Source organism: Marmota marmota, unplaced genomic scaffold, assembly GCF_001458135.2.
Source record: "Marmota marmota marmota unplaced genomic scaffold, marMar, whole genome shotgun sequence".
Taxonomy (NCBI): Eukaryota; Metazoa; Chordata; class Mammalia; order Rodentia; family Sciuridae; genus Marmota; species Marmota marmota.
Window position 1 is genome coordinate 2,135,138 of NW_025999962.1, and position 26,560 is coordinate 2,161,697.

Below are 26,560 nucleotides of genomic sequence, written 5' to 3' on the forward strand. Positions count from 1 at the left end.
TTCTCCACTCTTCTCTTTTGGATTGATTAGAGATTTATCTCTCTTATGAGTCTTTTCAAGGAACCAGCTTTGGTCTTGGGGTTTTCAGGCATGGTGTCCCCTCGTGTCTTATTAGGAACACTGTGCACATGCGAGACCCCGGGGGACGGCTCTTCACACTTCTGGGTGCCCCACCACGATTGGGCTGTTCGGTAGTGTCCACCCCTGATGCATAGTCATGGTTTTGCTGCATTTCTAAGTAAGTGGCCGTTCAGCACGCTGGACCCTTGGACGCTTTGCATGCCTGTCACAGTCGAGGCAGCGATGGTTGTAATTCTGGGGTGGAATCCATCGTACCTTGGCGACTTGAGACACACATTGTGTTCACTGGGTCTTGAATCAAGCACTCCTGTGCTCTGTGCTCCGACCTGTGAGATGTCCATGCCAGCAGGCCCCTCTTCTCGGCTGGTGTGGGCTGGACTTGTCTTGTGCCCGTCCTGTATCGTGGACTGCTGGGTGCGAGCAGCTGTGGGGGTCTCTGCTTGGTCTTGGCGTGTTTCACGTTGGTGGTGTTCTATGGTTCTCTCCCTTTTGTGAGTGAAGAATGCTCTTCTTGTTTGTCCAGCCACCTCCCAGGGACCCGGGTACCCACACTGGCTATCGCGAGGCCTGCAGCAGTAGGCGTTTAGGTCCTGGTTTCGCTGTGGACTTACAAAGTCTTCAACCTTCTTGGGCGCGTTCCTCTTGTTCCTCTTGATTGTTAGTTCCACTTGTTTTTCTGAGTTGCAGAGCTGACCAGTTCTTCTGGAACTGACCACAGCACACGCGGGGAAGTTGCCATAAGAAACCCACTGTCTGGGAAACTGGGGCCTCGGCGCTCTGCCGGTCTCCCGTGTGCTGCTCTGCCCTCCCTGTTCGTCTCAGCACCAACTTGGTATCTGTCCGTCTCTCCACGTGTTCCCTTCTGCACGTCTGTCTCATTCTTTTTATTCTCTGCTGACCTGCCCCCTGCAGCCTCCAGTGCCCAGACCACCTGGGATGGTCAGGGAGAGTCCCCTGGGCAGGATTCCCGAGTCCTGGGCCTTCATTCTGGAGTCCTGGCCCTTCCTTGCCCCCTGCAGAGGCACACGCCCCTCCCGGCTGGTGGACAGACTCTGGCTCGCCCCTTCCCGTAGCGGGAGATGTGTGTCCTTGTTCTTTACGACCTACAAGCTGTGTCCTCCTGCCCATTTGTGTACAAGGAGTTGAGATCATTCTGCTGTCACATTTGACCAACCAGAACAAATAATTCTAAAAAAGAAAGAAAAAAAGACCCACACGCACTTCTGTGTCAGACAACCTGAGGCAGAGTCCTGAGTCTGATCTGCGTGTTCCTTAGTCATTGATGGTGGCTCTCGTGTGTGGTTCTGCAGCATCTAGACCCAAGCACCTGCTGGTGTTCATCAACCCACTCGGAGGAAAGGGCCAAGGCAAGCAGATATACGAAAGGAAAGTGGCGCCGCTGTTCACGCTGGCCTCCATCACCACCGAGGTCATCGGTAAGGCCACGGCGGCGGGGAGGAAACTGCACGATTCAGACGTGGTCACTGGAAGAGAGTTTGTCCCATAAGAGCAGTGTACACAAAACAGGGTTCTGTTTGCACACCAGAACGGAAGAGCAGGGAATAAATCGTGTCGTCTCTTCTAGCCAAGTCTTAGCCAATCAGGTCCTTCCTGAGCAGACAACAGACAAGGGTCACAGACAGGAAGTCCTTGAAGAAGAAGTACAAGGTGGACAGTGCAGTCCCAGGTCGCATGCCCAGTTCTTGAGGGGTGCCGGGCGGCAGGACTTGGAGGGTTCTGGGTCACACTTGGCAGGCTGAGGATGAGGCCACGGCAGAGCCCTTGCTGGCAAGCTCAAGGCCCCGGGTTCTACCCCAGGCACTTGACACCACAGGCCCAGGGCCTGAAAAGGGAGGAATTTGGACCCAATAATCTGTCCCTGGAGTCTTTCCAAGGAATGCGATCAGCTGTACCCTGAGTGGGGTGTCCAGGTGTCCTTGCCAGACAGCAGCCTGCTGCAAGCCACTTAGATGCCCCCAAACAGAGGACATGATGAGCAACTGTGGCAAGTCCAAAGGAGTATCGAGTAGTTTTTTAAAGTAGTTTTATGGCCAGACTGCAGCCACACCTGTCACCTCAGGACCCAGGAGGCAGAGGCAGGAAGATCACAAGTCTGAGGCCAGCCTCAGCAAGTTAGCAAGATCCCGCCTCAAAATAAACTAAAAAGCAGCTCAGTGGCCGACCACCCTGGGTTCCATCCCCGGGACTGGGAGGGAAAGGGCATTCACAAAGTAGTCCCAGTGATGATAAAGTGATTGTGAGAAAGCAAACACACAAAACTGCGCACAGACGTGGGTCAGAGACGGTGGACTGACGTTCGTCTCTACACTTGCGTGTGCTTTGACATTGCACAAGTGGCCTGGACAGTAGGGGAGGCGGATGTGGCCGCTGTTAGGTTCCAAGAGAGTCAGACTGGCCTAGTAGGGGGCCTGCCCACCCAGGCCACCCAGTCCCTTCCTGGGGAATGCTGGGTGGCCCCGCAGGGTTCTGGCCACTGCCCTCGCCGTCCACGTGAGTCACAGCTCACAGGCATGGACATAACCAACCATGTCCCCACAGTGACCGAGCGTGCGAACCAGGCCAAGGAGACCCTGTGTGAGGTCAGCATGGACAAGTATGATGGGTGAGTGAGTGCTGGGCAGCAGCCCTGACCCTGAAGTGAGCTGCTCACAGAACGTCAGGGTGGGCAGGGGGCTGGCCCAGGCACCCCTCAGAGACCACCCTGGCCTGGTGGCTCTGTTTGCCTTTCAGTCTCCCAGAGCACTTCTCACGTGGTCACGTAGGAGAGCAGTGACCTGGCCGAGGGCACTGTCACGTGGAGTTGAGGTGGTGTTGTTCTGGTTTGGGATCCTGGTTTTCTGATACTGTTAGCTGTGAAATATCATCGTAATGCCCTTATCATCTTCTATGACATAGATGTGCCGTAACTTAACTAGTCTCTCACTATTTGGGCTCTTTCCAATTTTTGCTCTTTAAGTAAGAGAACATTACTGAATACATACCTCTCTGCATATTCTGGTTTTGGGGGGTTTTTTCAAGATGAATTTCTAGAAGTGGATATTTTCCTTGGGGTTGGGGGTTGAACCCAGGGCCTTTTGCACCAGGTCACAAGCTGTACCTCTGGGCTACTTACCCAGCCTGAATTTAGGGTCTCGAGGGGAGCTGGCAGGGGCTGGTCCCGTAGCCACTCTCAGCCAGGCAACCTCTGAAGTCCCAGGCCCAGAGGGAAAGCCAGCCTTGGCCACAGTCCCATTGGACGGGCAGGGAGGCACGGCCTCCTCGTCAGGGGCGTTTGGAGGGCCCGACCTGCGAGCTGCCGTGGTGGTGCTGGGCGTGCTGACCACCTCTCCTCTGCAGCATCGTCTGTGTTGGTGGCGACGGCATGTTCAGCGAGGTCCTGCACGGTCTGATCGAGAGGACGCAGAGGAGCGCCGGTGTGGACCAGAACCAGTTCTGCGCCAAGCTGGTGCCCAGCCCCCTCAGGATCGGCATCATCCCCGCAGGTACGGAGCCCGGGCAGCGCCCTGACGTCCTGCCATCTGACTGAACCCGACTTGCTCACACCTGTGTCCTGCCTCAGGCGCTTCCAGGGGAGAATCCTTCTGGGCTTCTCCTCTAGGTTCATTACTCAAACTGATTCTATCCCCATACGATGACCGCGGTCCCTCTGGGTCTTGTTTGTTTGTTTGGCTTTTTTTTGGGGGGTGGACCCCAGGGCCTGCCATATGCCAGGCCAGGACTCTACCACTGAGCCGCATCTCTCGCCCCCAGCGGCCTTCTTTTTTGAAAGATAGTGTGTGTCCAATAAAATGAACACTCAGGCGGGTCTGTAAGGGACCTTGTCTGCTCCCGAATGCCAGCCGTGTGCAGGACCCAGGAGCCAGCAGCAGGGGTCAGGCTCTGCTCCTCAAGAGCTGGGGGTCGGGGCTGAAGCCCTGGAGGGGGGCGCCTGGTGCCCGGGGCAGGCGAGGCTGTAGAGGTGGTCCTCAGCAAGAGGTGGCTTCTAGCTGACCTGGAGGGTTGTTGGGGTGGGTGGGCAGGAGGAAGGATGTGGGTGGGGAGGGAAAGGGCCAGCCAAGTGGCAGGGCCTCCTCACGGCCTGGCGGACGGGCTCTGCTCCCGTGTATTCACCATCTTTCTAGGAAGCAGATTGTTCTTAGAAACATCTCAGCTAGACAGTGACCAGCTGGCCCATGACAGGGCAGCAGGCACAGCTTCCTTCCTCCTGTGCCTGGGTCGGCACAGCCACCGCCCACGCCATGGGTAGCTTCACCCCGACGGCTCCTGAAGTCAGTCGGTGGACACAGGCAGGAGGCACTGGGGGTTGCCCACTCACCAGGTGGGCTCAGGGGTTGGGAGCTGAGAGTCCTCAGTTGGCATCCGGCCCCAGGAGGGACGCCTTGGTTACTGGGCCAGCCTCTGGCCCCTGAACCCTCTCAGGCAGAGATGTGACCCTTCCACTTAACCTATGATTCCCCATGCTGGGCCGAGGACGTCCCCGTGGGCAGTGGCCTGTGCCTGTTCTCAGGACAAAGCCTCCCTCTGGGCCACATTAGCAGCTCAGCCTGCAAGTCCAAGGTGGCGATCAGCAGAGATGCTGGGGTTGTCATCTGAGATCCCGCCCATTTGGATGGAGTGGTGACTGACACCTGCGGCGTGATGCGCTTCCTGAGCCGCTCGCCAGACGGTTCTGTCTGATGGGAGCAGCGCAGCAGTGAGACCCCGGCCACCTGGTCTCCAGCTGAGGACAATGAGAGAAAGCCCTCCGGCCCCCATTCCCTATCGGGTCCCTGCAACTGACCTGGCCATCAGTAGACTGTCCTGAGGGATGGCTGCAGGGCCCCTGATGGACTTCCTGTCCCCAGGTCTTGTGGACTTCTCTGTGCATTCAAGGCCTTAGGAGCAGGTGGGAGGGGCAGCCAGGGGCCGCTGGCCAGGCGAGGGGCAGTCAGGAGGGCCCCATGTGGTGTCTGTCTGCCCCACAGTGGGGGGCTCCTCCCAGCACAGGAGGCCCTTGTGGAAGGCCGCGTCACAGCTCACTGGGCCTGTTTGTGAAGGGTTAGTCCCTGAGCTCGAAGCTGATGCTTACTCACCCAGGGTCTGCCCTGGGAGGCCAGAGGTGGCCACTTGTCTTGCTGTCTGGGGCTGTTCAAGGGCAGTTCTAATCCTGAGTGACCCAGACTCTCACCATAAGGCCAGATGCCCCTGAGGAGAGCCCGCCGTCTCTGCCATGGCTGCTGCACTCACTAGGGCCCGGGTGCTGTGACAGGTGGCCCACGAGGCTCCAGGCGACGTGGTGGACATCACCTGATGCCTGTCTTCCCGGAGGCCTGTGTCTCCCCAGGCTGGGAGTGGCCGTGCAGTCCCTCGGGGGCTCGGTGGCGGCTGTCTGGTTGCCGTCCTTGTCTGCACTTCTCTCCTTTCCCAGGCCGCCCCTGCACCTGTGCGTTCCCTCCCTGCGGCCCTCGTGGCAAGTTAGCAGCTCTGCCGCCGCGTGGCCTTAGGGCTGGAGCTGGGGCGCTGGGGCAGGAGCTCGCCCCTCCTTGTTCTGGGCCTTCCACCCTTGCTGAGGCCGGGCCCTGCTGGGCCTGGAGAGGAGGCAGCTTGAGAGCTGCAGGTGTAGCCAGGAGGGGGCCTGGAGGTGGCCCAAGGGACTTGCCAGTGACTGAGGGAGCCCCGGGGTGACCCGTAACTGGGAGTGGGGTGGAGGGGTCTGATGGGTCCCTGCAGCCCCGGCTTCGGGAAGGCGACGCTCCCCATGCACTGAGACCTGATCTGACGTTGTATGCAACCCAAGTCCTGGACTGGGTGTGGATCAGGGACGGAGCACTTGCCTGGCCAAGGGAGGCCCTGGGGAAAAAAGAAAAAGAAAAATCCTTTAATTGTAAGTCTCCTTCCAATCACATGTTAACGTGGCTGTGTTACAGCCTCGGGAGGCTGCCATCCAGGGCACATCAAGCCCTCCCCCCTGCTGCACCTACTGTGTGCCATTGTAACTAAGGCTCAGGAAGAGGCTCGAGGAGGTGATGTGCATAGCAGGAGCCTGTCTGTCCTTCCTGTGCCAGCAGCCATGTGTGGGCTGGGTTGGCGGATGGGCTGGGTGGGTTGGTGGGCAGGTGCAGGGCCCAAGGCCAGATGTGTGAGGGGTGTGAGGATGGCTGCAGCTGTTCCAAGGGCAAGGCAGGTAGCGTGAGCATCAATCATCCTCTTGAACTTGACCCTCAGGGTGCAGGGTGCAGACTGGCTAGTGGCCTTGGCCCCCCGTCTGAGGAGCCACATCTGGCCTCCTTCCACAGAGGACGGTCAAGCCAAACAGGGTGCAAACTGCCTGTCCTCAGGTTAAAATCAGCAGCGATGGCTTTGTGTGACTTCTCCGGAACCTGCTGGTTCAAAAGTATGTCAGAATTTCTAGGTTGTAGCCAGGCGTGGTGGTTCGAGCCTTTAATTCCAGTGACTCTGGAGACGGAGGCAGGAGGATTGCAAGTTTGAGGCCAGCCTGGGCAATTCAGTGAGATCCTGTCCCGTAAAGGAGAGGCTGGGGTGCAGCTCGTGGTCAGGCGCCCCTGGGTTCCACCCCAGGACCAAAGAAACAAGTTTCTGGGTTGGGGTGTTTCTCTGTGGTGAGGTGCTAACCCTGTCCCAGCCAAACGGCAGCTTCCACGCCCAGTACAGGGGCCAGGCAGCACGAGGGGGGCACAGGCGAGGCTGCAGGGCTCCGAGGACCGTGCTCTCAGCCTGGAGGCTGGGAGGCCTGTGCGGAGGTTGATGCTAGAGCCAAGTCAGGACCACCAGCACCTGGAAGGTGACTTCTGGTCCCTTGGAGCTCAGGAGTCTGCTCCAAGCTGTGCACAGGCACTGAATTGGGGCAGCGACTGGCCAGCTGTTTCCAAAGCAGAAAGCAGGTGTGAACTGGAGGAGCGGTCAGCCATCTTGGGGCTCAGGGTCAGACCAGGTCCAGGTTTCTGGGACACGGTGGAGCTGCTGGGAGACTAACGGTGACCTGGGCGGGGAGCCTTCTGTGCCTCGCAGACCTGGCACTTCAGCAGAATGATCTGCAGACCTTCAGGAAATCAGTCCACCATGGTCATGGCCCCTGGGACCAAGGCACGTAGAGCAGGTCCCATGACGTCCTCTGGGCCCTCCAGAATCCAGGCTCCTTGGGTCCTGTGTGCCTGACACCTGTAGCTCCGTAGAGCCCATACACAGCTACCTCCTGTGAGGGGTGTTGGCACCCCAGACACTGAGCCACGTTCGTCCTGCACCCCTGGGGCTCCCGGGCCGGCCGGCACTGTGGGCCTCACCCCGCCACCTGCCCTCTGCCCAGCACGCTGCTGCGTGGCCTCCTCTAGCAGCACATCACAGGAAGGAGAGACAAGGCCCTTCTGTTAGGAGAGTCTGCCGTGGCCAGGTTGGAAATACTGGCTTCCCCCCAGCACAAGGCCCTCCACGAAGTTCCCTTTCGTTTGGTGACAGAGGGAGGCTCCAGAGGCCTCGGGTCTTGCTCTTCTTTCCGACTGAGAAGGTCGCTGGATTTCTGCCACTAGAAGGCTGTTGGGGACAGAAGCTGCCGCTGACGAAACCCTGGGCGGCTGCGGCTCCCAGGGGTGACCGGTGAGGAGAGCGGCCATGCACCTGGCAGCCTGGCCAGGGCTCGAAGGGGCGTGCGAGGCCCCAGGTGCCACGCCCCACCTGGCCTGGCTGAGTCTGCTCACCCACCGCCCCCCTGGAGTGTCTCTCAGGGACGTTGACACTTGTTACTCAGGCACCTTAAATTACGAAAATGAGGGGAGAGGGTCTGAAAGCACCTCGTTTTCCTTAGATACTGTTAATTACACTTGGAGAATCAGCCACTCCTGTGATCATAAGTGCTCATTAAGCACATTTTTATTTTTGAAGTAAGATGATACTCAAGTCCTTGAGAGACTCCAAAGAGAGGTACACACCCTTGAATCATGAGTGTGTGTGAGTGTGGGTCTCTGTGTGCCTGTGTGCACCTGTTGACATCAACCATCCGAGGCCTCAGGTGACCTGGGGTCACACCGAGGGCCCTGTGTTGCCATCTCCATGCCAACCAGGTCCCATGTTCTCTTTGGACCTGTGCACTCTCCGAAGAGATCAGGGTCACTTATGACAAGACCTGAGCACTGTGCTGGGCCCGGGCTGAGCATCCAGGGTCTTTGGCTCTGGTGGAGTTCTGTGCCTGTCACACTGGTGGCCTCCTAAGGAATGCTTGTGTGCCAGTGGCAAAGCTCCGTGGGCCTAGACACGGCCATGCGCCTTGTCCCAGGGAGACCTAGACTAGGGTGTCCCAGGCGCAGGGCACACCTGTTACATGTTCATGTGGCCCAACCCCACGTTGTGGAGGCTGTGCCCCCGCTAGAGGGAGGCCCGAGCCTAGCTGCTGTGGCATGGGGCCCCTTGCCGTCAGGGCTGCTTTCTGCAGTGGTGACTCCTGAGCAGATTCCCGCGCCCCGCACTCAGAGCCACACTGTGGTCACCCCCAGACAGAGGAGGGCGTGATCCCTGGCCACAGGCAGGCGTGTGCGTGGTCAGGGCCCAGAGCTGTGCAGCCAGGCCCTGTGGTGGGCCCACTGTTTCCCTGAAATTCAGCCCCGCTGCTGAGATGTGCCTTGGTGTGGACGCTGCCTTCGCAGTGTTCCCGTGACCTTCACGGTTGGCCCGGCTTTCCACGCTCTCTCCCGCGGACGATGCACCGTGCAGTCTCTTGCTGCCATTGAGGTGTGGGTCACAGGTGCCCCTGCCGGCCACGCGGAGGTGGGCGAGCACCAACCCCTCACAGTCTCGCAGAGGAGGGCCTCGCTGCTCCCTGGGGCCTCCGTGAGGCTGGGGCAGCCGCTGGGGCTGCAGGGACTGCAGGGGCAGGCATGGCCGCTGTGAAGAGCGGCTGGGTGCCACTGCAAGGTCCCCTCGCTCTTCCCGGCCTCCTCTGCCCTTCAGCCGAGCTCTGTGCGCCTCTTCTGCTGGCCACGGAGGAGAGGCAGGGCCTCCACTGGGTGCCCGCATCCCACCGTGCCCCTCCCTCTCAGGGTCGACCGACTGCGTGTGCTACTCCACCGTGGGCACCAACGATGCCGAGACGTCCGCCCTGCACATCGTGGTTGGTGAGCTGCCTCCCCGCCACCCCCAGGGCACAGGCCACCAGCGCTGCCATTTCTGAGTGGCCCTGCTTCCTTGTGCCCCGGGGCCTTGCCCACCACCGCAGGAGTCCAGCCTGGCATCCCTTCGCCCCAGCCACACTGCCTCGCCCGCCCCCCTGGGTCTGTCTCCCAGGCCCGTCTGGGGCCTTTTGAAAACATGAACCCATCGTGCCAGACCCTTCTCAGCACCCAGGGGCGCAGGCCTGGTGACCGACCAGGCGCCACCCCACAGCGCCCCTGCTCCGGTGCTTGTCCCTGCTGGGTCCTGGAGCTCCTGCCACGCTCTGCCTCGAGCTGCCACTGCCTCTGGCCTCCACTCAGCTCCGCGCCCACAGCCTTAGCAGCACCCCACGGCCGCCAGCCCCCTGTGCCTCACCTGCGGTTCCATCCCGCTGCTTTCATGCATGCTCTCGGGACGCCCCTGGGTGCCCACTCTGCCTGGGGCAGGAGGTGGCCTGGCCTTCCTGGTGCTGTGGTCAGGGGTGGCTGTGGGTGTGGCCCCCTCCCATCTCTTTGCAAAGTATCTGCAAGGCTGCAGGTGATTCACTCCTTCAGGTGGCAGGTGCCCAGCGCCTGCCCAGCCCCTGGCAGGGAGAGGAGGGCCGTGGAACCTCTGAGCTCCCGGTCACAGCACCTGGCTGACCCGGACCCAAGAGACCTCGTGTTTTAAAATAGCCACTCAGGACTTTGTATTTTTTGCTATCTGCCTTCCCTTCAGTCTCAGACCCTCCCCTTTCAGTTAGTGACATTGGTGAGCTTCATGGGTACAGGCTTATCCTGTCCCCAGGAACAGCTGCCCAGGAAATTTGAGACACGTGTCATTTGAACCAAAAACAGGGAATCAAAAGAGGGACCCTGTGCTGGTCACATTCTTTCTCCTCTGAGATCAGGGTGCTTTGGGAACTGCCCTGACCACACCTGTGCTCTCCTGCAGGGGACTCACTGTCCATGGACGTGTCCTCGGTGCACCACAACAACATGCTGCTGCGGTACTCAGTGTCCCTGCTGGGCTACGGCTTCTATGGGGACTTGCTTGAGGACAGTGAGAAGAAGCGGTGGATGGGGCCTGCCAGATACGACTTTTCAGGTAACTCAGAAGAGCGCGCTGAGCCGAGTACCGACTGAGTCCAAGGGGTCTGATTTAATCACCAGCCCCCGAGCGAGGCCACCTGTGCAGACGGAGCTCACGGGCCTCGGCCTCCTGTAGCTGGAAGTGTGAGGCCTGGACTTGGCCCTGGATTGTGTGATCCTGTTCCTGGACCCAGCACAGGTGTCTGCACAGGGCGGCCAGCCCGCGGGGATGGCTCAAGTGAAAGTCCTAGGAGGAAAGAGTCCATTCCCATCACTGGAGCCGCAGTGGCAAGACCCGCACTGCCGGGTTTCTGTTCTCGCGACTAAAAGGCTCAGGGGTCACTCTAGTTAAACTGGGCTAACTGGGCTGCACGAAATAACCGCACAAGAGACACAAATACCTTTTTCTTTGGGGTTGCTGTGACGGCTCCTCTGACCTTAAGGGTCCGCAGAAAGAGAGAGAGAGAGAGAGAGAGAGCACACGCGCTGACCCCTTTTATTGAGGAGAAGCTATTCAGATGAGGCGAGGGGTCAGGTTTCAGGGGGCTGAGTCTATCTTCATGATGTCCACTGTCAGCAGGTTGACTGACACCTGGGTAGGCCACACCCAAGGGCACAGGAAGAGGAGGGGACACACACAAGGCACTTCCATGGAAGATTCTCTCCTAAACAGGGCAAGGGGTTAGATTACAAAGGAACAAGTGATGATCATAGCTTCACCCATGGGGCTGTAGCAAGACACACCCATTTCTGTGACTGAGCGCCTCAGCACCCAGCTGGGGAGTGTAACTCAGTCACCGGTAAGGTTGGCCTCCCACACCGCACCGTGGGGGGTTGGCCCTCCCCGCACGGGCGGCAGCCTGCCCTTCAGATCCCCAACAGATGCACTCTGTTGTCCAAGTTCTGGGGTAGGGGCCACATCACTCAGCACTCACTTGTGAGCACCTGCCCGGCCAGGCGGGCTCTCCTGCCCAGGATGCGCCCCTGAGCAGGACAGGTGAGAGCCTGCCTCCGTGAGGCTGCGCCTGCTCCGCAGGCCGGGCGCTCCGGCTCCCCCTGCACAGGCCTGGCGCGCAGGGGCTTCACTGCCATGTCACAGCTGAGAAAACGGGCACCACAGCTGAGTGACCACCCTCCTGCAGGTCTCGGCTCTCAGACTGGGTGGCCATCAGTGTCCCCCGGCAGCTCGTTAGAACCCAGAGCTTGGGGCCACCCTGAGACCCCCAGGCAGGTGTGGGAACAGCAAGTCCACCAGGCTCCCTGGGGACCTTGTCACCTGCTCTCACAGCTGGAATGAACAGGAAACAGAAGTTGGTGCTGCCAGCTTCTGGAGGTGGGTGCAGCTTTCAAATGCAGAAAAGAGGGACCTTGAAAAGATGTGGAATTTAAGGTTGGACTCCTCAAGCATCCGGCTGAGTTCCTTTGCTGTATGTAGTGACTGTCACTTATCTGGTCCCCACTGCATTCAGGTGGATGGGATATCCCAGACCCCAGGGCCTGGCCCTTCCCCCTGAGGGGAAGGAGAGTGACTTGGTGGTTTTGTGCAGCCTAGAGACTGTAGCATGGCGTGAAGGGCTAAAGCTACTCCTCACCCGACCTCCGTTAAGGAAAGGAGTCCTGAATCTCCATGAAGGGCCAACCTGTTCCTGGCTGCCCTTGTGGAGCAGGTGGCTGGCTCAGCAGGCCGCCCCTCCCCCAGTCCCTCAGCACAGTCCCTGCCCTAGTCTCATGTCCCACCCCTGTGGCCCAGCTTTAGCCCTGAGAGTCTGGAGCGAGTGGGTTTGCGTTCAGCTGCTGAGAGGTTGAAGTCCTGTCGTCTGGCAGAGCCTGGGGGAGGTGGAGCTGAGTGGGCAGGTGCCATCCTACACCTGGAGGTTTAGCGGGGGCAGAAGTGGGGACACCCAGGCTCAATGAGGCTGCCACAGAGGTGGCTGGTGCCGTGAGGCGGCTGTCCCCAAAGCACCCTGCAGGAGTCTGGCTGCACCCTGTGCCTTAGTGAGGGACACACATGCCAGGCTGCTCACCATGGGTCGGCCTCCTTAAGGCCTTGGACACTGGACATCTCATGGGGCCTACAGGGGAGCGGGGAGAGAAGCCAGGGCCACCATGCAGAATGGCATGAGCCCCTGCAGGGCCACCTGGGAAGCTGTTTCTCACGGAGCAGATGATCCTGGGCATGTTCCCCGAGCCCAGCCCCCGCCAGGTGCGAGCCAAACAGGACGAGCACAAAGGGTGGGTGGCAAGCCGTGGAGCTGCCCAGGCTGGCCCAGGGCTGTGGATGGAACCCTGCCCCAGGGGCCAGGTGCTGGGGTCTGTGGGTGAGGGCTTGTGGAGGTGGCCTGGGCACTGTGTGGAAGTTGGAGGTCAGTGTGTTGGGGACCAGGAGAGGTGGAGCCCACAGTGGCTCCCAAGGCCAGCATCATACCACAGCAGGTGTGGGCTGGACACTGTGGCCATGCAGGCCTGTACTGGGCTCAGCAGCAGAAAAGGAGGTGTGATGTCACCCTTGCAGGATACACGTGTCCCACGTGCCTGGCTCCCCCCAGGTCCTTCGCACCCACTGCCTCTCCCTGCTGGCCTGCTCCGGCTTCCCGGGCCCCTCCAGGGGCTTTGCCCAGCGCTGGAGAGCCAGGACCGCGGGCAGCACCGTGGACAGCACCCACAGGACAGCTGCCCTGGCCCTTGCCCTGAGCCTTCCAGGCTGTCACACGTATGGTGGGTGCCTCTGGCAGGGGCCAAACCTGGAGGGGGACACTGCTGACCACTCTGAAGTGGGGAGACAAGGACCCAGGCCACTGGGACCTGCAGGCCACATCATGGAGGCCCTGCAGGGCAGTGACACACTGCCTTGCCAGCATGGAAGGGCCACAGCCCTGACCTCTGTTGTCCCTGCCCAGATGTGCAGGGCCAAGCCCCTGCAGTTCCCTCCGGTGGCCTCTGGGGGCTCCCTTTCCTCCCTGGCTGTCCACAGCTGTGTCGCAGTCTCAGCCAGGCAATGACCTGCGACGTTCTCTCTTGGCCACACTCTGTCCCCAGGTTTGAAGACCTTTCTCTCACATCACTGCTACGAAGGGACAGTGTCTTTCCTCCCAGCCCAGCACACCACGGGATCCCCACGGGATCCGAAGCCCTGCCGGTCAGGGTAAGCACACCTCCACGTCTTTCTGTTGCACCTGAGGTGAAACGGGGCCTGGGCTGGGGCTTGTTCCGTAGGAGCTGGACGCATAGGAAGACGCTGGTTTCTGAGGGCTCGAGCAGGGTGTGGAGGCCTGAGGCTCCGCGGGCCAGCTCCTGCCTCCCCTGGCCCTGTGCACCTGGAGCACCTGGGATGAGCAGAGCAGGCGGGAAGGGACACGGGCAGCTGTCTCCTCCACAGCTGGGCGTGTGCGCTCCGGCACAGGGAGGGACTGCTGGCAAGGCTGGTCTGATGGAACTGTCTCAGCAGCCCTTGTCCCCACCCCTGGCAAGACCCTGCTCCACTCTGCCCGGCTCCACAATGGGAGCTCTCCCCTGATCAGGAGCCCTGGCCAGTCCCCCGGCCCCTCAGAAGGCAGGGAGCAGCCGGAGCAAGAGCCCAGGTGCCCACCAAGGGGCAGACCAGGCAGCTCTGGGGGAGAAGAGGCCAGGAGGGGGGAGGCCAGGAGCTCCGGTCTCCCTGTGGGCACAGAACCCCAGGAAACCTCGACTGAGCAGCCCCGGCTTATGGCCACCCCAGTGACAGCACAGCATGTGTCTGCCTGACCACCTGTGCTGTTGGAGGCTAGGAGACGGTGACGCTCTAGAGGACACACGGTCCTTGAATGACCATCCCACGTCCTCACCTGTGAGCAAGGAGTTCGAGGCCATGGAGTCAGAGGGTCTAGCTGCTGCCTTGCCAATGGCACCAGTGTCCACAGCCTCTGGCTGCTGTGTCGCCCAGCAGCACCCAGTGCGCATCTGGGTTGAGGGCTCAGAGCTGCCTGTCTGCTGCTCTTGGCTGGGACCAGTGCCCCTCAGGGATTGGCCTGAGCGCCCAGCTCCAGGCGAGTTCTCCGTGGGACCCCACCGCCGTGGGCGCTGGCGCTGCCAGAGCCGCCCAGCAAGGGAGCCACGGGTGCCGTGCCCCGCGCCCTGTGGGATGTGAGCGCGCCTTGGCGCAGGATGCTGGTGAACTTCAGAAGCCAAACTTCAGAAGCAGTCTAACTTGGAGAATTCCAGTTGGCACACTAAAGAAATATGTTCAGTCGGCCTTCAACTGAACTGTGCGTCCCGGGAAGAGAACTGCGCCTGACCGTGGGCGCCAGGCTCTGCTCTCGGGAGAGGGTGACCGGTGACGGCTCTGTCTTTCAGATGCCTGGTGTGCAGGCAGAGCAGGCAGCAGCTGGAGCAGGAGCAAACCCTGCGCGGCCCGCCCGACTCCGGTCAGTCCCCCACCCCGTCCTCCCCGGGTGCCCGCCCCCTCCTCTGCCCAGCGCTTCCTTTCCTGCTCCCCGTGCCTCTGTGTCTCTGGCTTTCCTGCAGCGGGCCTGAGGCCTGGGGGACCTCCTCTGTGGACGTCCTCTGTCTCAGCCACGCAGCTTGCCCCGAGCCAAGCTGCCTCACGCCACACGCCGATACTGCGCTTGCTGCCGCCATGAAGCCTTGCTCACGGACACCGGGATTTCCCGTCACAACATGTCATTATCCCTATTTTCTTTGTTAAAGAACACTGCCCGCCTACTTCGTCATGCTGGGCAAAGCAGGACAGAGCCGGCGAGCGCTTTCTCCTTGGCGGCTGGGGCTGAGCCCGGGCCCCCTGCACTGCGCACGCGCCCACCCCCAGCCACCTCCTCAGCTCCCCTTCTTTTCTTCGCTGCTGAGGACGCCCTGGCCCTTTCCAGGTTGGGCTTCACTGCCCGCGTTCCATCGCCCGGGCTGTCCTGTCATGAAATGTCCCCAGGAGTCCCTCGAGGACAGAGCCTGGGCCATGTCACACTGCCTTGGTCACATCTCCACTTTTCCTCTTTTCTGGTCGATGGCACATGCAGTCACTAGATGGCAGCAGCGACGTCCCACAGTGGCCGTCTCTGCCACCTGGACTCCCCGCTTTCTGGGCTGCCCTGCACCCGGGGTGATCACTCTCTTTCATCACCTGCTTCTTAAGGTGCTGTGCTTCCTGCAGAGACAAGGAGGAAACACAAGTCCACTCCCCACTGTCCGTGTGTCCATCTTCCTCCCGCATTCTCAGTGCTCACCGTCCCCAGCTCCCATCTCCTCCTGGGCCTGTTCGGTGGCAGCTTCTGTCAAATCTCTTGCACCTGCTGATCAGACCAACCGTTTCCATGGTTGAACAACTGGGGGGCCGTTTGGCAGAGACTCGAGCTGATGGAGGAGGGGCAGTGCCAGCAATGCTCCTGGCCTGGCAGGAGCCTCTGTCCTTGACCAGGCCGTCATCAGCCTTGAGTCCCAGACAGAGGGGGGCGGACAGTGGCCTCGTCACAGCCAGTTAACCTGTAGCTGAGCTCTGGGTCTCTATTCCGTACCCCAACATGTGTTAGGGCTGGGCTGGTGGCTTGGTGGGAGCGGGCTGGTTTAGCACGGCAGGTCCTGCGTCCATCCCGGAAGGCCGCGGCTGCACGTGCGCTGGGCCGAACCAGCGCCCAGGACTCACCAATGCCGCCCAGGTCTCCCATCAGGACCCCTGCTATCATCTTCTGCCACTCCTAGCTCCCAGGCCAAAGGCACATGGCCGGCTGGACTAGGTCCAGGTGGTGCTCACTGAGCCATGCTCCAGATCACTACCTCCAAGTTGCTGGGGACCCTGGGGTTCAGCGTCAGTGCGGCTTCCTGGGGCAGGTGGCCCTTTCTAGGCGACGTTGCTGGTTTGGATGGCAGTCGCATGAGAAACGTGCTGAGCGTCACCAGGGTGAAAGCGCAGGGCACCCAAGGCACAGGCCGGAGCTGCGGCCCTGAGCCCCACTGCACGGCGACATCGCCCCGTTCTTTCTGCTTCAGAGAAGGTGGAGGAGTGGCATGTCATCTGCGGGAAGTTTCTGGCCATTAATGCCACGAACATGTCCTGTGCTTGTCCCCGGAGCCCTAGAGGCCTGTCCCCAGCCGCCCACCTGGGAGATGGGACTTTGGACCTCATCCTCATCCGGAAGTGCTCCAGGTTCAACTTCCTGAGATTCCTCCTCAGGCACACCAACCAGTACGACCAGGTCAGTGGACAGGTGGACGCGGCAGCGAGGACGAGGAGCTTCCCGAGGGTGGTCCTGGTCCCACATTGCAGGAGTGCGTGGTGTAGTTCCAAGGAAGGCAGCAAGGACAGGTCTTTTGGTTTGCTTTTCTCCAGTTTTAAACTGGGCAGTTGCTCCTTGTGAAGTCCGTTTTGAAATGTCACTCTTGGAGCACAGAAACTCAGGGCTGCGGATTTCCCAACTTCTCCCTATGCTGCTCTTCCGGGTCCTCCTTGCAGGCCCTCCAAGTCCGGCTCCAGGAGTGGGCTGTGTTCAGACCCTGCCGCCCCCCCCCGCTGCCCCCCCCCCCGGCACTGGCAATCTGGGGAGGGGAGGCCTGGGTCAGTCGGGGGAGGCCTGGGATTTTTTTATCACAGCCTCTTAATTTTAGTGAAATTTTGGCTTTTTGCTTAAATTGTGTTTTAGATGCTTAGTCCAGTGGTATTTTTATACAGCTTTTGAGAGGACAGAAGAATCTACAAAGCACTGATAGTTAACCACCAGAGCTCTTTAAGAAGTGGTGGTCCCTGCGAAGGGCTAAGAATTTCAAAGTCTTGGTGTGGCTTGACCAGGGCCCGGGGAGGGCAGTTCTGGGTGGCTGTCTCTAAGTGGTCAGACCAGCTGGAGAGGGTGGCTCAGAGTGGCTGCCTGACAGCTGGACCACGAGCTCGTAGGAACTGGAGGCCCGTGGGCCCGAGGGCAAGGAGCAGGCGTTGCCCACGGTGAGTGAGGACCCTGCTTCCCCTTCCCCCGCCCCGGTAGTTTGACTTCAGTTTTGTTGAAGTCTATCGCGTGAAGAAATTCCAGTTCACCTCCAAGTCCCTGGATGAAGAAGACCACACCCTCAAGGACAGGGGAAAGCAGGGGTTGGGGCAGATCTGCTGTGACAACCCCGCCTCCTGCTGCTCGGCCCCCCGGAGCTCCTGGAACTGCGATGGGGAGATTCTGCACAGCTCTGCCATCGAGGTCAGGTGAGCGGAGGCCCAGCTCCGGGTGTGCCCAGGCTGTGGGTGCCAAGGAGAGCTCCGGTTTGTTGCAGTCCTCCTTGGGTGGTCAGGTGCGGAGCGCAGGAGGGGGGGGGGAGCACTGGCAGAGCCTTCTCCAGGGCTCTGAAGCCCTCTCTTCTCTTCCTCTTCTCTGCGACACCTGACACCCAGCGGGCATGGTCTCTCCTGGGCATTCTTTCTTTTCTGATAAATCATTCAAAAACAAACGAATGAGCTGCCTTCACAGGCACTTCTCAAGTCCTGGGCCCCTGCATCCACGGGCAGTCATCGGGCCTTGCAGGGCCTGCTGAGGGGCCTCATGCTGGTGCACAAGGGGCGGCTGCCCTGGCAGAGGGCAGAGGGGCCTGGGAAGAGCACAAGGCTGGCAGAGAAAGTGGGGGGGGGGCACAGAGGGGAAGCTCAGGGTGTGGAGCAGCAGCCTCAGGGCTCCCCAGAGACCCTGGGCCCACGGGCTGCTGGGACTTCTGCTCCAGCACCAAGAGCTTCCACCATTCACATCTAAATAAGGCAAGTGGATAGGACGTCTTTAGATGTCCCCAAGCCCTGGGCCCAGGCTCCATTTCCTTCTGGTGCATGTGGCAGTTGGTGGTCAGCCAGCTCCTGCCTGAGCACAAGGGCTGACAAGGTCCCAGGAAGTCACCACAGCAGCCGCTGTGCACCGAGGGATTGCTTTCTGCTAGCTTGCCTGACACGTCAGGGAGGTGGAATTAAAGAAATAGAAAGCTTGGGCTGGGGCTGAGCTCAGGGGCAGAGCATTGCCAAGCACCTGTGAGGCCCTGGGTTCAATCCTTAGCACACATAAAAATAGATAAAGGTAAAAAAATTATAATGATCTCAAATTAGGAAGGTCTTCTTGACATATAGCCCATCTACCCTGCACCTTGGCACGTGCCACTTACTCTTGGGGTCTTAGTTGCTAGAATACATCTGTGGTTTTGGTAACAGTGGGGAATGAAGCCAACAGGACTGTCCTGCATGGGACCCAGGACCTCCACGCTGCTGGTCAGGGGACCTCTAGGACCCCTGATCTGCTCCCCTCTGGGGGGCTCTTGCTGGGGAGAGGCTGTGCGGGAAGGGGAAGCTGCGGCACATGGAATAGAGGCACTTGGGATTGTCCCCCTACTGTGGAGGGGTGTGGGAATTAGACCCAGGTCTGCTGGTGCCCTGGATCTTCCAAGTGGCGAAGAGCATCTCTACAGAGAGGCTCTGGAGTGCAGGACGGCCACGTGCCTGTGCCCTGGCAGTCAGCACCTGCCCCGTCCAGGTAGGGGACACACAGGAGTCACAGTGTGGCCCTTTGTCTCCACAGGGTCCACTGCCAGCTCATTCAGCTCTTTGCAAGAGGAATTGAAGAGACGCCTCAGCAGGAGCCCTGCAGCTGAGGGCCCCCACCCGCCCCATGCGCGGAGGTGTGAAGACTATTTGATGACCACAGACCAATTATGTTGATATTTACATTTACATCTAGAAATTTATTTTTGATAGTTGGATCTTGATTTTAGAACAAGATACGTTTTGTCAACAATTCTGCATACATATCTGGCATTTGAGTTCCCTGGGAGCTGAGTGGCGCTGCACACAACTGGTTTCTCAGCATCCAGTGGGGCGGGCGTGGGGCCTGGCCTCGGAGCTCAGCGACGCGGACAGCACAGATCTAAGGTCGGCCCCTAGCGGTTCCAGGGCAATGACTTTAGGGACACAGGAGTACTTTCCAGGAATCAGGCCCACCTTCTGGACGCAGGGGCCTGGGTCACCGATCTGCTTTATAAGATTCTTCTGGAATGGTCTGAGCAGGTTTTGGGAAACAGGTATTTCTTCATTTTACGTCCACCTTCCCTGTGGTCAGGGCGTTGCCATCTGGTGAGGCCTGAGGAGCCCCTGAGGGCAACGTTTGACCTTGCAAACCTCCTTTCCTGCTGCCCTCCCAGCTGTGTTTGTGAGACCGTCCACGGGCAGCTCCGCGGTGGCTATGCAGACGGCTGGAAACGCGCTGGTGAGGGCTCGTTCTCTTTAAAGGCAAAATATGGATATCGTATATGGACACAACGTGGGCTTTCTGGGGAGCAGAAAGCAGCGGGCATTCCACGGGGACATTCGCTTTGACAGGGTGGCCCTGACTCCAGCAGGCTGACCTGGCGCCGGCCTGCAGTCTCCTGTCGTCTCACGCTGACCTCTGTATCGACAGCATTGCCGTCCTCAGTGGGACCAGCACAGTGGTGTCTCCGCCGTCTCCCCAGCCCTGAGCGATGATGGCAGCTTCCTGCTGAGGTCCTGGAGCCAGGGACCGGCTCCCTGCAGGCTTCCCGCCACTGGGCTCCTGACTGCGCCTGTCCTCCTTGTTTTCAGACTGACGTGTGATGAGCCCTGTGGAGTGGCACGTGAGGCAGCCTGACCTCTGGCCTGGAAGAGAAGGCACCACCTGTTAGGAGACCGTGGTTCACTGCTGCCGCTGTGGGTGGCTCCTCCACAGGCCCCCAGGTGGCTGCCGCATCCGACAGAGAGCATCTGTTTTGGGGATTCTTTGCGTTGATTTGTATTTTGAGGCAGACACAAAGCCTCCTGTCTTGTCATTCGGTCCCACCCGGGCTTTTCCCGTGGCTTCTGTATTAGTGGACCGGGTTGGCAACGGCAGCCGTGTGGCTGGATGGTTCAGTAAGCCCAGGCTGAGTCACCGGCTGGGTGACAGTGAGCAGACCGGGCCTCTGTATTCAGGTTTGCTCCTGGTTGGGAAGAAACCAGAGAGCCAGAGTGGCAGCTTTTGAGGGGGCAATGACCACTTGTGCTCAGCAGCCGACAGGCAGGGGGCAACCTCAGGCCAGGGTGCTCCTAGGAGGTCCCACCTGGGATGACACCCTGACTCCTGCTTCCCTTGGGCCATTCCAGAAGGGCTCAGGTGGAGGGTCCTGAGGAGGCTGTGGCTGCCCCTGAGAACTGGGCCATCTTACAAGCTTCCCCAAAGATTCGGAGTCCTGACCCTGTTAAATGCTTCCCAGGGCCTGGTCTGCCCAGAACCCCTGCCAACCTCGGAGGATGGCCCAGGCAGAAGACGCTGCGGTGGAACTTAACCAGTGGCAGGCTGATTCTACAACCTGGGACTGCACAGGGGGCTGTGGCAGATGCCCCCAAAGCCCCCTGGGACTGCACGCAGGACGGAGGCAGCCTCTGCCATTCCAACGAATGGGCTCTGTCTGCCAGGAGGCCTCACAGCAACCCCAAGCCCTGGACTTGGGGACTTTAACAGAAGGACACCAGAAGTGATGGTAGACAGTGACAACTTGGGACCCCTGAGATGGGATGGTCTCTAAACTTCCTCTGTGGCTTTTTGGTGTGAAACAATCAGGCAGCAGTTCTGCCCCGTGACTGCGGTTCAAATCGAGAAGTGGGGGCTGGCAGTGCGGCTGGGAACGCCGTGGAGAGGGCTTAATTTTCTGCCTAATCTTGCTGGTTTCAAGATTAGTAAATAGCGTATTTGATCTGATATGTTTGAGAAGACAAAAATAAAGTTACTTTGGGCAGAATTTGGCATTTTCTCTTTCTTTTACAAATTTCTTTTCAAAGTAGAGTATTTTTCATGAAAATGAAAAATTTTCATATACAAAGAAGAAGAAATGAGTGAAGATGTGCATGCTGCACCTGTGCCAGGACACCCAGTGGCACCAGAGCCTTGCGTGTTGCCCGGGCGAGCCTCCCTGCCTCCCCACGCAGGGCATGAAGCTAAAACCGCCTGGTGTGACTCGCTGCTCCTCCAAGGCCGACCGTGAGCTGTGGGCCTCACTGCTTACCTGGGGAACTGGGGGCTGGGCCCAACCCATGGCTTTTGCTGGGGCAGCTCATCCCCCACCAGCACGACTGAGCCACGCTGGACTGCACCCACCACTCGGGAGCCTCCAGAGACCCCCTGCCTCCCTCAGGCCAGGGTGCTCCCAGGAGGTCCCACCTGGGATGACACCCATGGCCCACCTGTGCCCTCCTGCTACACCTGCCTTTGGGACCAGGTGAGGGGCTGTAGTGTCTGAGGACAAGGTCCAGCTGTGCAGCTGGGGCTCAGGATGGTGCCGGGAAAGGGCAGAGGGGCAGCTGTGCTGGCCGTGGCAGAAGCATGCTCTCAGGAGGGGCTGTGGGTGCTGTAGATTGCCCCAGGGACCTTTGTCCCTTCTCTGCTGTCTCCCGGCACCCAGGACAGGCTGCAGTGGACGGGGGAGGGAGGGCAGGGGTGTGGGCATCTGACCCCTAGGGCCACACTCCCGAGGTTTCCACCGACTGACTCCCAGCGGCTCTGGGGGAGCCGGGCGGTCAGCTGGGAGGCCAGGCACTGTCAGTGTCCCACACAGTTCTCCGGTTTTAGAGGCCAGGTGGGTTCCTTGTCTTTCTGTGTCAACATCAGTGTCTCAATCAACCAAGTCACAATGTCACCAGGGACCCTTCTGGCCAGGAACCCAGGACCTGGCAGCTGAGTGGGGCCAGGGCCTGCACCCAACCCCAAGGCACTGCCTGGCCTTGGCCCTGCCCACCCAGAGCTGGCCTTTGGTGCCCTCCTGACAGCTGTCCCCTGCCATCTGGCCTCCATCTTCTGAGACCTGGGCCTGCCTCCTGATGCCCACAGCCCAGCAGGACTGGCTACCCACCCAGCCCTCCCTGAAGCCTTCCCTCACCCAGGTGGCCCTGCTGCCCAAACCCTGTGGCAGAGGGGGCCCTGCAGCCGCTCCAGCAGCCCCCAGGCCACGCCCCGCCGAGAGAGCTGCGGACCCCAGACCTTAGCACAAAGCATTTTAATTTATTTAAATAAAAATTATAATTTATACAAGACTTTTCTTTAAACAAGGTTTTCTTAAAAAATGTGACAGGGTGTTTTTCATCAGTTCTCCATACAGTACAATCCTTTTGTAGAACAAAAGTGACACCAGTGATGATTATTTACAGATCCAAAATAGACTCGAGCTCCGGACATACAAAATCCAACATTCATCTAGTTCAGTGATTAGTCACAGAAATTAAACATCTGTCCAGATTCACGCACTTCAGCGAAAACCCTGTTGGTCTCTAACAGGGAGCCCAGACCCTAGCAGGCCCCTGGCCAGGCCCATGGGCTCCGAGGAACACGGCTGCCTGCCAGCCGCTGGACTGTGGACCCCTGTTCCCCAACAGGCCTCAGGCCTTCCCGGGTGCAGTGTGGTCAGTCTGCATCTCCCTTCCTGTGAAAGGGACTCGAACTAACCTACTCGCTCTGCCAAGAGGCCCCTCCTCTCAGGGACCCTCCCCGCTGTGTGTGGGGATAGCACCCCAGTGTGCCCACAAGGAGGACTTACTGACCCTGGTCCCCAGGACCCAGCCTGGGGCACTGCCAAGGCCCAGAGAGAGGTCTGACACCACCCAGGGGTGTCACCCCATAGCCATCCCTGGGGACACGTCACGGATACCCTGCCTCCCCTTGGGCACCCTGGGGTCCTGCAGCCCCCATCTCGCCCCATGCACTTGAGCGCACCATCCCTGCAAGGGCCGAAGCCCTGGCCCAGGGCGGGTTCTGCCTTCATCGACGGAGGCTGACGAGCAGGGCCATCCAGCAGCTGGCACCCATGGCGCCCGGGGCGGGCAGCCTCCACCCTCTGGGTGGGATGTGTGCTTGACCTGGCTGGTCGGGGTGCTCGGCCCACGCACCAGAGTGTGACCCGGCAGCCCCCACCAGGTCTCACACCCGAGCCAGCAAATGAGGATCAGAGCTAAGGTAAAAATGTCACCTGAAAAACGATACAAAAATAAGAGACAGCTTGCTCTCTGTAAAAATATAATCTCTGTTTCTTCAAAAAACAACTATCTCAGTGACACCCGAAGGACTCAGACAAGCCGGGGAGGTGCAGGGCCACCTGGAAAGCGTGCGGACAGGGAGACCGTCACTCCTTTGGAGGCCCGGCCCTGTCCCAGGACCCCATGTGGCTTCTCACTTCAGACAAAACACAGATGTCCCAGGATACTCTGAGCCTGCGAGACGCTCCCTCGGCCTCCCCCACGGGCCACCGTGTTCCTGGGTAGCACGCGTCTTTCATCCAAGCCAGCAAGGGCTGCCCTGGGGCGGCTGGGCACTGGGAGTGGTCTGGGCCCAGATGAGTGCTTGGTGGGCACACAGGAAGAGAAATACTGTCAGATGTCTGGGGCAGGCCTCGGCCCACGGAGCCTCCCAGCAGCTCACGGGCAGGGCACTGAAGCTTGGACTCCACGGCCAGGGAGCTCTGGCTGCCCCGACTCCACCCCACTGACCCCCGTGGTTGTGGCTGGAGGCCAAGCCCGGCCAGGCTGTGGCTGACCTTTACCTGACCAGCCAAGACTCAGAGCTGGGCAGTGTTCTCCTGGGCTTCTCCGGGGAGCACAGTGTCGAAGGGTGTGCCTTCACTCGCGCCCTGCACCCTCGAGGGTCGCCAGCCAAGGGGCCAAGATGGACAGGTGGATGCGGCAGCTGGTGAGGGAAGCCCCTGCCCCCCCAACCCCCTACTCTGAGGACCAGCATACTGGGGGTGGGGAGGGACCTCCGCACCCATCAGTGACACTTCCTAACCCCAGCAGGAGGGCCACAGACATGCTCAGCTATGGCTTTAGGGGGCGGCCTCTGGCTTTCCGAGACTGGGACTCGGGGGCTGCAGGAGCCCCTGGGGTGGCCGGGGCCAGGTCTCTACTGAGGCTAGGATGGACAAGGAGCTGTGCCCGGTGGGGATGGCGAGGGTCCTGCATGTCATCCTCTAACAGGCCCTGAGGATCCTCTGCCCACCTGTGTCTACAGGTGTCCACCAAGGGGCCCCACGTGCCTGGCAGGGGCATCTGTGCCGTCCTCGTGAGCTGCAGCCCCTCAGTGAAGGGGTCTGTGGAGCACGGTCAATGCCGCAGCAACCACAGGCCGAGGAGCAGCGTGGCAACTCCATCTGCCCCGTGTCGAGGGCCGTGAAGGTCCTGCGGTGGTGGGGGTCAGTACTAGCTGTCGCCACCAGAGGCTGCGGCCGAGGTGATCTTCACGTACTGGCTGAAGATGGTCTCGAAGGCCTCGTCCCTGTGCACCATGGCCCCGAACACCAGCGGCTGGCGGAAGAGGCACCCGGTGAGCAAGGCGCCAGGGATGAGCGCTGCCAGGCTGGGGCCAGGCCAAATCCGGCCAGGCAACCAGCAGCCACAGGGTGGCAGACGGCCTCCAGCCTTCACAGAGCGGGGGGCAGGGCACCCCACAGGCTCAGGCCCCTCCCTGAATGCCCCGTCGGCGTCCTCTGGGCCACAGCAACAGGTTCCTGCTGTCAAGATGGGGCCCTCTGCCATCACTGAAGCCACAGCTGGTCTGTAGCTTGGAGTGTCCCCTGGGTCCCCAGAGCCAAGCCCCTGCCACACCTCGACCCCCACAGCAGCTGCCTGACACTTACTTTCTGAGTCGACGGTGTTGACACGGCAATGCCCATGCCTGAGCCAGGGAGGACGGACAGGACCTTGTACTGAAAGGACGGCAGAGCGTCATTAGGGTTCTCTTGGGCTGGGGACGCAGCTGGCCCTCCACAGGCCCAGGGAATTCACTAAGCACAGCTGTCCCAGCCACAGGAGGAGGGACCCAGGAGTGCCTTGTACTCTGCGACTGAGAAGCCAGACCTGCATGGCTCATCCGCTTCTCAGAGGGCAGATCCTAAGGACACTGCCTGTGGGGAGGAGCCCAGACCTGACTCCCAGGCCCTGAACCCAGAGGGGCCCCTGTCAGCACTGCCAACCCAGAGGCCAGGCCAAGAGGGCCCTGGCCTGACGACTGTGCCTCTGGTTACCCAACTGTACACCTTTTCTCTGGAGAGGGGGTGACCACAGCACCCACAGCCCGGGTGGGCCTGACATGCAACGGAGGGAAGGGAGCCCACCCAGCAGACCGCTTGGGTCCCCCCACAGCGGGTCTGTCCAGTTGGGCCTAGGAAGTCTCCAGACAGCAAACGCCCCAATGTACACAGTAAAACCCACCAGCTTTGTGGCCCTTGAGGATTTTTGTCCCTAAAACTGAAAGGAGATGGTAGAAATGCAGCGGGGCGGGGCGGGGGCACACCCACCTTCTGGATATCTGTGATGTCCATCAGCTTGATGACTTTGTTCCTCTTTGAAGACCCAGATCTGGAGCTTTCAAAGCACAGATAACTAGAGGGGGGAAAGCGAGAGGCACAGTCCACACCAGAGCCACGTGGGGCTCCTGCCAAGCGGGTGCTCCCCGGGCTGCTGCTTCACAGCCCAGCCGTGCCCCCGCTACAGCAAACAGCACCTACAGAAAAACCAGAGGCCTGGGCTCCACGCTAAACCGCGGCTTCCCTGCCCACGGGATTCCCCGCAAGGTGCGCTGGAGTCCAGGGGCCCGTTGAGGGCTCTGGGACCAGATCCTTCAGCGGAGCCTTGGCTGCTGCTGCAGGCTGGGGACAAGGTGACGTTGAGGCCCTGTACTCCCTCCTCCCACACCTGGGGCTGAGACAGTCTTGCCCGGCAGAGGAGAGATGAGGCCATCTCTGACTGCTGTGTCCAGACTGCAGCAAGCCTTGGGGCCCTGGCTCAGCGGGGCAGAGCACAGTCCCTTCCTGGGAGATTGTCCTGTGCCCCCTGAACAGCCTCACCCTGGCAAGAGCGTCCCGGTGAGACGGCACATGGGGCCTGGGAGCACACCGCTGCCCTGACGGCTGGGCGTGCAGGTGGTACCTGCCCCCGGGCGCCTGGCAGGGCAGTGCAGCCAGGCTGGCCCGTGGCCTTGGAGGAGACACTTGCTGGGCCAGCCCTGGGACCTGGTCACACTCCGAGGTCCCGCCAAGGCCCTGCAGAGGGAACCTCACTAGGTCTAGGAAAAGGTGCAGCTGTGGCCCCACTCACTTTTCGGTCACATACAGAACCCCGTTCCGGATGTAGTCCGTGGGCATCTTCCGGTCTCGGTTTATCAGGCAGCACCGCCAGCCGTTCTCGCACACTAAGGAGGAGAAGAGCACCTGAGACTGCCTCCACTGCCGCCCTCAGCAGCCATCACCCGGGGCACACGTCCGTGAGTGGCCACCGGAGGTTCAGCACG

General features: G+C 60.3%; 2 protein-coding genes across 3 annotated transcripts in view; one reads left to right on the forward strand and one right to left on the reverse strand.

Annotated features, from left to right (window-relative positions):
- The window catches only part of Cerk (ceramide kinase), a 38,737-nt gene extending 17,705 nt beyond the window's left edge, over positions 1–21,032 (forward strand). The window contains exons 5-14 of the mRNA XM_015501732.2: positions 1,392–1,517; positions 2,641–2,704; positions 3,439–3,584; positions 9,129–9,203; positions 10,174–10,326; positions 13,347–13,452; positions 14,640–14,710; positions 16,284–16,489; positions 17,270–17,478; positions 18,824–21,032. Coding sequence (XP_015357218.2) covers positions 1,392–1,517; positions 2,641–2,704; positions 3,439–3,584; positions 9,129–9,203; positions 10,174–10,326; positions 13,347–13,452; positions 14,640–14,710; positions 16,284–16,489; positions 17,270–17,478; positions 18,824–18,896 — 1,229 coding nt within the window. The 3' untranslated portion in view covers positions 18,897–21,032. The remainder of the gene's footprint in view (positions 1–1,391; positions 1,518–2,640; positions 2,705–3,438; positions 3,585–9,128; positions 9,204–10,173; positions 10,327–13,346; positions 13,453–14,639; positions 14,711–16,283; positions 16,490–17,269; positions 17,479–18,823) is intronic.
- Positions 21,033–22,268: 1,236 nt separating this feature from the next.
- Gramd4 (GRAM domain containing 4) overlaps positions 22,269–26,560 on the reverse strand; it is a 50,838-nt gene continuing 46,546 nt past the window's right edge. For both annotated transcript variants that reach the window (XM_015501776.2, XM_048802989.1), the window contains 4 exons: positions 26,368–26,461; positions 25,569–25,653; positions 24,909–24,977; positions 22,269–24,576 (listed from right to left, as the gene is read on the reverse strand). In XM_015501776.2, coding sequence (XP_015357262.1) covers positions 24,472–24,576; positions 24,909–24,977; positions 25,569–25,653; positions 26,368–26,461 — 353 coding nt within the window. In that variant the 3' untranslated portion in view covers positions 22,269–24,471. The remainder of the gene's footprint in view (positions 24,577–24,908; positions 24,978–25,568; positions 25,654–26,367; positions 26,462–26,560) is intronic.